The sequence below is a fragment of the Pithys albifrons genome, chromosome 10 (assembly GCF_047495875.1).
Source record: "Pithys albifrons albifrons isolate INPA30051 chromosome 10, PitAlb_v1, whole genome shotgun sequence".
Classification (NCBI taxonomy): Eukaryota; Metazoa; Chordata; class Aves; order Passeriformes; family Thamnophilidae; genus Pithys; species Pithys albifrons.
Genome location: NC_092467.1, coordinates 23129212 through 23139034, shown reverse-complemented (window position 1 = coordinate 23139034; position 9823 = coordinate 23129212). Strand labels below are relative to the sequence as shown.

The 9823-nt window shown below is 57.5% G+C and overlaps 1 protein-coding gene across 1 annotated transcript; it reads right to left on the bottom strand.

Moving 5' to 3' along the window:
- Positions 1-2194: 2194 nt before the first annotated feature.
- Positions 2195-5855, bottom strand: LOC139676477 (Krueppel-like factor 2). Its single transcript, XM_071565493.1, has 3 exons — positions 5626-5855; positions 4402-5371; positions 2195-3563 (listed from the first exon to the last, which is right to left on the bottom strand). Exons 1-3 carry the CDS (start codon positions 5716-5718, stop codon positions 3388-3390), a joined length of 1239 nt encoding a protein of 412 aa, XP_071421594.1. The 5' UTR covers positions 5719-5855; the 3' UTR covers positions 2195-3387.
- Between the last annotated feature and the right edge of the window lie 3968 nt (positions 5856-9823).

Below are 9823 nucleotides of genomic sequence, written 5' to 3'. Positions count from 1 at the left end.
TCACTGCACCAGGTTACACCCCAAAAACCATGGGTCTACACCTTAACAGTTGCTAAGTCAGGGACCTCTGCACACTTCCCAGGATCCTTTTTGCCAGGAAGTGACCAAGGTGGGAAAGGAAAGGAGGGAGATATGTTCCAGCATAGGGTTTTTCAGCTGACTATAGGGGCACATGCCACAGGCAGGGATTGTGCCCCAGCTGTGCCTCCCTCCGTGCTGCTGAAGGTGTTTTCTTGATGCCCTCATCACTTTGCAGGGCAGGTTTTGCTGGCAACAGGACTGGGCTCCCTCCTCCCATGGAGAGTCCATCTTGGCCCAGGCAATTGAAAGAGGGTGGTTTTTTTATTAACAACAAATTAACTGTAATTGCCTTTTCCACTACAGCCACTCCTCCAGGTGAGGTTCCTAGCCATGCCAGTCAATTTGACTGCCATGCCCCATCATGTGTCTGATGGAGGGCCTTGCCCCAGGCCTAAGGGAGCAAACCTGTAGTGGGTCTGCTTGGAGAAGGAGCCAAAGAATATTCCCCTGCTCTCGCCTCCATGTAAAGTAGTGACAGCAGAGCCGGACCTCACTCCTGCCCTGACACAGCGATGATGAAAGGCAAGGAAGAACTGGTTTGTGCTCTGATCTCAGAGCTGAGCCTCAAAACAGCCACAAACTGTCACTCCAGCTCCCAGGATTCTTAGGGAGCACAGGACAGGAGAGCCAGCCTTTCCAGTGGGACAGGATGGTTGGAGAAATTCATCGTTCCCCTGGAAATAAAAATAATAATCATAATAAAAACACAAAGCCAGAGATTACTTATACGCACACAAACACGCAGGCATGCACTCTCCCCATCTGGCTTTGCCAGCCTGACTCATCGCTAGTTCAAACAGCCCACACCTTTCCCTCTCCCTCCATGTGACGTTTTGAACAAGTCTCTGGGGAAGAGGCAGAAGTTTTGTCCCAACTACTGCACTGGCATTGTACCCTCGTCATTGGGTACTAGGGGTCCCAGGAACAAGACATACCCAGAACTTCATCACGGGCCACATGTTCCAACACAGTAACCCACGCACGGGCCCCTCTGAGAGAGTGGGGCTAGCAGAGGGTGGAGGCAGCAGTGGAAAGGACAAGTGATTGAGCCTGAATGATCTGTAACACCTGTGGATGCAGCCCCCATGGTCCCAATCTCAGGCTTGCAGAAAAACAGGACATCCCAAGCTACTGTCACCCTGCCTGGAATCACGAATGTTTTTGTACCTGATTGAGGGCAGAGACCACAAGGCCAGGTGCTGGTCCCAGGACAGAGCCCAACATCAAAACACTAGCTATCCCTCGTGGGACATCAGCCCTGCTCTACCATTCCCATCTCAGCAGAAAAAAGTGGGATCAGCCAAGCCACATCCCATTTCCACCTGCAGGGCAAGGAGCCCCAAGGCATCCCCCAGCCCTGGCCAGCCATCAGGAGGTTGCGGCAGCAAGCACAAGAGGAGGGAGCCACCACCAATAATACCCTGGACCAGGGCATCACACAGCCTGTAAGTGTGCTCCCTGCACTGCCAGCACGGTGTCAGGTCTGGACACGTCCCTGCCTTCAGAGGGATGCGTGCATCACGGGTAATCAGCTGTGGGAGGGAGGGATGGAGCCAGACCTGCTTGCTGAGCTCGGGACCTGCCAGCACGCTTGTGCTGAGTCACCACCTATTAACGCAGGGAAACCTCAGCACCTGAACCCCACCAAGCTGCCAGGCCAACCCCAGGAGGACAGCAGAGACAGCACACGGTATCAGGCAGTTGACACGGACCTCCTTCTCAGTTGTGACCACGAGGTTAGTACTACAGAACTCTCACTACAGGGGACAGTGGGACAGAACTGCTCAGGAAGAAGACAGGACCAGCAAGACTCCTAGTACAGTTTCAGCTGCCATTCCCCTCGGAGATGACTCACCGCAGGACCAGTCACACCATCCCGGTGCCTTAATTGCCCCATCTGCAGATTAGGGAAACTGAGGCACAGGGAAGTGGAGTGACTCAAGAGTTGTTGCACAGGAGATGCTGTTCAGATGCCGAGGCTTGGGCGTTCCCCATCGATCCTCCACAGCTAACTTAAGCAGAAATGAACATCGGTGTAAATATTTACTGACAAACAAGCCCAGCCTCACCCTCTCCTCTTACAAGAAACCTTTAAAGTAAACTCTCCTGGCTCTTTCATGTTTACATCTTGTTTATTTATTATACAGCAGATCACAATATTTCAACAGTTTGCATATAAAGAAAAGTAACATTTCAGAGTGCAAGAGACCTAACGTGCCCAAGCAGAGAAATGTTAATTAACAATATACACAGACGAGAACAGTGCACTTCCCAAAGCTGAGACTCATCTGTGTTCCCAGCTGGAAAGAAAAAATACATTAAAAAAACCCCAGAAACATTATATATTACTGCTTTTTTAAATTTACATCTTGCTTTGCAGAAGCTGCACATAAAAAGACATTTTCTTTAGAGCTTTCTTTTTCTCCCCTCCTCTTACAAAAGTTTCAAGTATAGCAGAGACCTGGGCATTCATAACTGGACTTGCTGTCCTTTACACACTAAATTTAAAAAAGAAGCATGGGGAAGGCAGCTGCAGCAGTACCTGGTGTCATCCTGAGGGGAAGAACAAGACAAATTAAAGCAGCCAAGAGCCAGGAGAGACATTTTAGGCTCCTGAGTGGAAAACTGAGGGAATGGCCAGGACTGGACTGCCTGCCAGGGTCCCGAGCTGGTGTCAGGAGCATTCCCGCTCCCTGTGCAAGGTGACGCTGTGCTGCCGACCCCTGCAAACCTTTATAGCATGAGCCAGTCAAGTCCCACCCTCACCCCATCCACTCCGGGCTTTTGGGTCAGGAGGTTTGTTCTGGCCACAGTGAAGAAGGCCAGCAACCCATTTCCCAGCACCACAACCCACACAACCCAATGGCATGGGTCTCCAGCCAAAACATGGCCAGAGTCAGTTACCACAGTCCCTGGAGCCAGGGGGGTGTCAGAATTTGGGGGAAGAAGGCTAAGCTGATGCAAAATACAAGCCAGGAGCTCTGGGGACAGACTCCTGATGCACCAGCAGCCCCCTGCATTCACCAGGTACCTGGCTGGGATGGACCCTCCAGGCATGGGGAGATGAGTGGTGATGCCTGGGCAGGTGTTTCTTATAGCTTTGATCCCCATATACATCCCAAAGCTGCCCTTCCCCACCACTTGGCTGGTCCCAGCTCTCACAGCAGGAGCAGGAGGAGAAAACTAGTGAGCTACAAGCAGAGAGGGCTGGGTAGTCAGGCTGCTCCCCAGTGCCATACCTGGCCCGACGCTATTTACACCATGAGCTGGCTCTGGGGACAGCGAGTCCGGCTGCAGCCCCGCCGCTCACATGTGCCGCTTCATGTGGAGAGCAAGGTGGTCAGAGCGGGAGAAAGCCCGCTCGCAGAGGTGGCACTGGAAGGGCCGGTGCCCTGTGTGCTTGCGGTAATGGCGGGTCAGCTCATCGGAGCGGGCAAATTTCCAGCCACAGCCTTCCCAGGTGCAGTGGTAGGGCTTCTCGCCTGCAGAGGAGAGGGGGTGTCAGTGGGCTTATAGGTTTCCATCCTCCCTATGCCTTCAAGCCCTCTGCTACCCTACCTAGGATCCCCCTCTTCAAGGGGGATCTCTACTCCTCATTCTTAGGAGATGGGAGTGCTCTGCACACCTCTGCCTGCCCCACTTTTCTTCTGTCCCCCATCTTCCTACCCTTCCCCTTATTCCTGACATGAGGTCCATCCTTTGGGCATCCCTGCCCCATTGAAGCACCCCTCCATATGCCCCTGCCCCACTTCAAATTGCCGGTGTTCCCATTTCTCATCCCTGTTGTGGGGCACCACCATGTGCCCTGTCCTAGGTCAGCCAGGGGATCTCACCACACCCCCCCGTTTGTTACCCAGCCGTTTGCCCCTAGCCCGGGTGGGGGGCTTCTCCCCGTGTCCCTAAGACCTGCCTCCTCAGGTATCTCTGAATTCTAAGGCCAGCAAGTGGGAGTGTCATGGGGGTAGTCTTGCTATGTGCCTTGGTTCTTGCGTGCCCCTGCCCAGCCCCACCACGGGGGTCCTTCTGAGCGCTCCCAGGGCCATCCTCACTTGTTCCCTACCCCACACGCAGAACCCCTCCACACAGCCCCAGGCCAACTTCCAAATATCTCTGGGTAGGGCGGTCCCATAGAGCCTTACCACGGCGAACCCACCGTGGACTACCTGAGATACCGCGGGGGTCTTCTCCACGCGCCCCCCGCCCCCGACGCTCCTTCACACGCCCGGAATCACGCTGGAACGTGCTCGCGGATGACACCATGTTCCCCGGTATCCCCACCCGGGACCTTCTGTGCGTGTCCCCGCCTCGGCACGCCCTTACCTGTGTGGGTCCGCATGTGTGCCTTGAGGTGGGAGCTCTTGGTGTAGGTCTTGCCGCAGCCCGGGTATTCACAGTTGTGCGTGGCCGTTCGCTTGCGCGCCCACGAGCGGCGGCCGCGCTTGGGTTTGCAGTCCTCGGGGGCGGCCCCGGCCGGAAAGTACTCCAAGATCGGGGAGTTGGGGGGTGTGACCAGCAGCCCGGGAAGACCCGCCGGGCCTGGCCCCGGCCCCTTCAGGGGCTCCCTGAAAACACTGAAGTGTCCATGAAACTGCGGCGGCTGCTGGGGGGCGAAGTGGGGCGCATAGCGGTGCGGGGCCACGGCGTAGTGAGGCGGCAGGTCGGCCAGAAGGTGGGGATCGGTGCCAGGCAGCGGCTCCTCGGGGGGGCCCAGGCGCCCGTGAGTGAAGCCCGGGTAGGGCAGCGGCGGCCCCGGCACCGGTCCAGGACACGGCACCACGCGTGGCTTGTTGTCACCGGCGCCCGGCCCCAGGTACTCGGCGGAGGGCATCCCCAACATGCAGGTGCGCTCCTCGGGCTGCTCCTTCTTGATGCGGGGCCCGAAGGGCTGCGGGGGATCCAGGGGCAGTGGGCGAGCTAGGGCCGGGTGGAGGGGCTGGTGATGATGGGGGTGGGGGTGGTGTGTGGGGCCGCCGGGCACTCGCAACTCCGTATATTCTCTGCGCTGCAGATCATAGTGGCCGGGCAGGTCCGGGGTAAGCAGCTCGGCCACGTAGCTGTGGCCCTGGCCCTCAGGGTAAGGCGCCGGGAACTTGCCCGGCGTGGAGTACGAGCCGTCGCTGTCGTAGGTGGTGCCGCAACTCTCGGGGGTCTCGGGCAAGGGATAGTTGGGGCCGGCCGGCCCCTGCCCGCCGCTGCTGGTGTGCGCCAGGATGAAGTCCAAGTCCACGAACTTGCCCAGGTCGTCCTCCTCCCGCTTAACGGCAGCGGGGCCATCCTGCTGTAGCATCCTCTGCGGGGAAATGGGGCGTCAGTAGCCGCAGAGGCGACGGTTGCGGCGGCACCCGCCGCCCCAACACCACGACCCGCGCCTCCCGCTCAGGGCGGCGGCACCCCCTAACCCGTCCGACGGGTCGGCACCGCCCCCGGCGCGCCCTCCGACGGCAGGAGAGGGTGTGCTCCCCTCCCCAGCCGGGCTGAGCCCCAGCCCAGGACGCTCTGCCCCGTACCCCTCTTGCCGCCCCCTTCCCGGTGCCAGGTGCTTACATTGAGCATGTCGGCGGGCCGCTCCTCCAGCGGCATCAAGTTGGCGAAAGTGGAGATGGAGGGCAAGGTGCTGTCGTCCACGGCCGCCGCCATGGCGGGCCAGGGCAGCGGGGCCGGGGCGGGAAGGGGGAGCGCGGTGCGCGGAGCCCGGCACCACTCCGCTCCGCTCCCCGCGGCAGCAGCGCTGCTCTGCACCGCCCCGCGCCCCTAAGCTGTTAACAGCATGGCTGCGCCCCCATTGGCCCGGCCCGCAGGAATATTCGCCGCCGCCGCTCCCTATTGGCCCCGCCATCGCCCGGGCCACTCCCCCTCCCGCGGGGGTCGCCGCTGTCCCGACAGAGCTCGCAACCCGCTCGGGACGAGAGAGAACGGGACAGCGCGGCGGGGCCCCTGCGCCCTGCCCTGCTTTGCCCTCCCCTGCGAGTGTGTGCCACGGCGGGACAAGGGACAGGGTTGCGGGTGTAGATTGCGAAGGTTGAAATCTGCCCGTCCCCACGATGTCCCACCTAGGCGTAAGTGCGACCTTACGCCTTGCCCACACTACGATCAAGGAGGGGGACTGTGGGTGGCAGTAGCTCGGGGTCCCCCAGCACCCTACCCCAGGTCGGACGGGTGGCCCCGTGAGTGGACACGGGCGGAGCGTGCCGGCGTGTCTGGTACAGGAGAGCACCCCAGCCAGTGAGCCGGGCACGGCACTGGCCATGGGGGACTCCGAGCGCATCAACGAGCAAACGTGCCGTCTCAGCAAGGGGTGACTGTGTCACCGTGGGAGCTTGGCCGGGTTAGCTGAGCCCTAGTTCCCTCACGAGACCCCACGCCGCTCGTTTCGTATGAGCGCACTCGTGAAGCCGCGTCCTCCCGCACCGGTGCTGTTGGTGAGGCAATCAGCAGCCCAGAACACACCAGCTCTCATCTGGCCGCGTGCAGGGTGCGTGTGTGAGCAGAGATAACTGCCCGGCAGACCCTGTCGGGGGTTGGCATTCTGCCTGCATCGCCTCATCTCGCCTCACAGCCCCGAGAAGACGTTTGTCTGCCCTGCCTGGGAACCAGCGCTGAGGCTGAGCTTCTGACCGCCCTGCCATAGGGGACACAGGCTAGCTGGCCACCCTGCCCACCCTCCGAGCCCCTGGGACAGTGCTGTCCTCCCGAGGGCTTCCCATGGCAGGGGGTGCAAAGAGAGTAGATTGTCCCACCTCACAGTAGACATCCAGGTCACCCACCCCGTATTGGCCAGTCAGATCATGGCATAGAGACCCAAGGCACTGCACAGGCCTCCCTGGGGCCTCTCTGCCACCCTGTCCAGCTCACAGCAAGATCTCCGTTTGGCCCCCATCCAGCCAGTACCAGGAATGGCCCTGCTACTGTTATGTTCATCAAGAAGCAATGGCCCTTATCTCTTGGAGCCTGTCTCTCTGCTTTCTGGTGCTGTTCATCCCCAGATACCTTTCTAAGAACTGAGGCTGCTGCCTGTGCTATTCAGAACCAAGGAGTCAATTTAAAAAAAAACAAATATAAACACCAAAGGTGAGGTGTGCACACACACCACACGCACATGCCGCTTCTGAATCCAAAGCTACTCTACCAGTTGCTTTCATCACCGTGCTTTAATTATAAGGGTGGAGCATTGCAATAAATTATTTCAGTAATCCAGTGGAACAACAACAATTCAGATCTTCTCCCTTTTACCAAGAATCCCTGCCCTGGTTTCCAGAGCACATGTTGCGCTGCTGCCTGGGCTCCTTGTGCCAGCTGCCAGCAAGGCAACACGTTTATTAATGGCACCTATTGGGTCAAAACACATGGGCTCCAAAGTCCTTTCCTTGGAAAAAGCCACATCCAAAGTGGCAGAAGAGCATGTGGTCATTACTTGAAACAGCTTTTAGCCTGGATCCCAGAGTAGCTTATTTAAGTCACCAGTTAATCCCATTATTTGTTTCTTGTCCAAATAATAATTAATAGCAAAGCAGTTCCTGTCCCAAACTTTTATAGATAAGTGAGAAAAGATGCCATAGAAGACAAACACTTATTCCACTTGGTTTTCCCCTTTTTCCAGGCAGTTTTGGCAGCTGTACCCAGGCAGTGCTGGGTTATTTTAAGAGAGGCGTTGCCAGCAGATCAGCTTAATTTTACAGCCAATATTTCTTGCAAATGTGGGATATTCCCCAGGAAACTCTTATTACTGATGCTCTGGTGGGAGGGCTGGCATGGTGAGGAGTGGCAGCATGCCAGGCACCGCAGCAACACAAGCACTGCCAGTGCTGACCACGCAGGGAGCCAGGAAGGCGGCACGGAAAGGGTTTTCCTGCAGTGAGCCACGGCATGGGCATGGGGGTGTCCCTACCACAGCCCTGTCATCTTGGCCACAGAAGCCCCCTCCAAGCTGAGAGGAAGGTGAGCAGGAGCAGTCAGGGCATGCACAGCTCACTGTTGACAGAAACCCATTTAGGAAATGCGGATTATCTCCCAGGCCACTACAGCAGGCTGTAAAGTTGCTGGCATCCCATGAGGTCAAACGGCAGCCAGTCAAGAGAGCAAAAAGAGGGTGGGAAGGGCTGCCCAGTCAGTCGATGGCCAAAGAGATGATGGCTGAATGGTTATCCTTGCTTTTGGCACATCTGGCAGCAGAGGAGTGAGGACAGGAGTGAGGAGTGTGGCATGCCCAGCATGGTGTGCCAGAGCTGGCTCCATCAAGCTAAGAGCATCATCACCCCTTCCAGTGCTGCCATGGCACCATGGCACCCTTCACAATCCACGCAACATGTGTGGGGCAGGCAGGGGGATGATGCCCTGTGGAGCTGCCAGAGATGGTATTGGTGCCCATGTTGCTCAGCAGGACTCCCAGGAGACCCAGAGCAGTCCCGTACCGCACAAAACATTAGGGATGGAAAAACACCTGCACTGCATTCCCATCTGGGCTCTGTTACCTGGAGCTGGGGAGCTGGAGTGGACCCAAGGACTCTCCTTTGGAGCATTTCTCCAACATCAGCCACAACGTCATAGCCCAGAGAGCTTCTGCTTCAGTGGGAGGCAAAACGTAAATCCTGAAAGCTCCACAGGGGACCCACACTATTGGACACCCCAGATTACTGTGACACTCCAGAGTTAAGTTCCTGAGAGAAGAAAGCAGATCTGGTTCAGTTTTACTCTTGTCTTCCCCTGTGCATGGGACTGACCTGCCTGGAGAAAGGTCCAGGAGCCCCCAGACCTGCCTGCACTCCCCCAAGCCCCTTTCCCCTCCAGAAAGAAAAGAGGAACTGAAAATGAAATTAAAGCATAATTCAATCCGGAGCTGGTCCAGAGTAAAGTCATCTGCTCTTATCGTGTGCTGGCAGGCTCTTCCCGCTCAGCAACAAACACAATGTTATCAGGGCACAGAGGGCAGATTCGTTTGCACCGGCCGAGCAAGCTGCTGTGTCCGCCCTGCCTGCCCCAGTCCTGGGGAGCACCAGGATGCATGGCTGAGGACTGGGACTGCTGAGGGCTCAGGAAGGCAGGCAGCACCCCGGCACCACAGTCAGGGAGCTCAGCCCTGGGATGGGGTGCTTTGGCTGAGGGTCATATCCAGCCTCCCTGAACAGCTCTAAGGCCAGGGGAGACAGGTCAGGTTGCTTCTGGTGAGTGTCACCCTGGAGTTAAAGGCTGCAGAGGGACAGGGTTCAGGAATGATGTCTTTGCCTATGGAAACATACATGGCCCCAACTCCCATGGATGCTGTTCAGCTGCCTGCCCAGTAAGGCAGAGCTGGGCTTCTCGACCCCTTGTGCAGCAGCAAAACAGCACTCCCAGACCCCTCATGTACTCCCGGCCCCACTACACAGCCTGGACCGCATCCTGCTTTGATCTCTGCCTGCTGCCTGGCTGTGCCCTGGCGGCTGCAGGGCTAGCGCAGCCCTCTATGTCCTTCTTTATATACCCTTGTTATTTTTAACTCTGCCTACGCAAATCCCGAATCCGGAATGAGCAGCGGCTGGGGGCCAAGGGGAAATGGACATGGTGCAAATTTCCTGCCCTTTTTACCTCTCTTCCTCTATAACACACAGCAATGTTTTTCCTCCACTTCTTAACTTTCACTGGTACAGAAAAGCTGAAAGCTCTGCATAGAGCCATAAGGTCCAGCACCTGACGGATGGGGTATTCCCCTGCTTGGCAGCGACATCACACTCAGCACCATGCTGAGTGATGTCCCAGTCTGTAACGC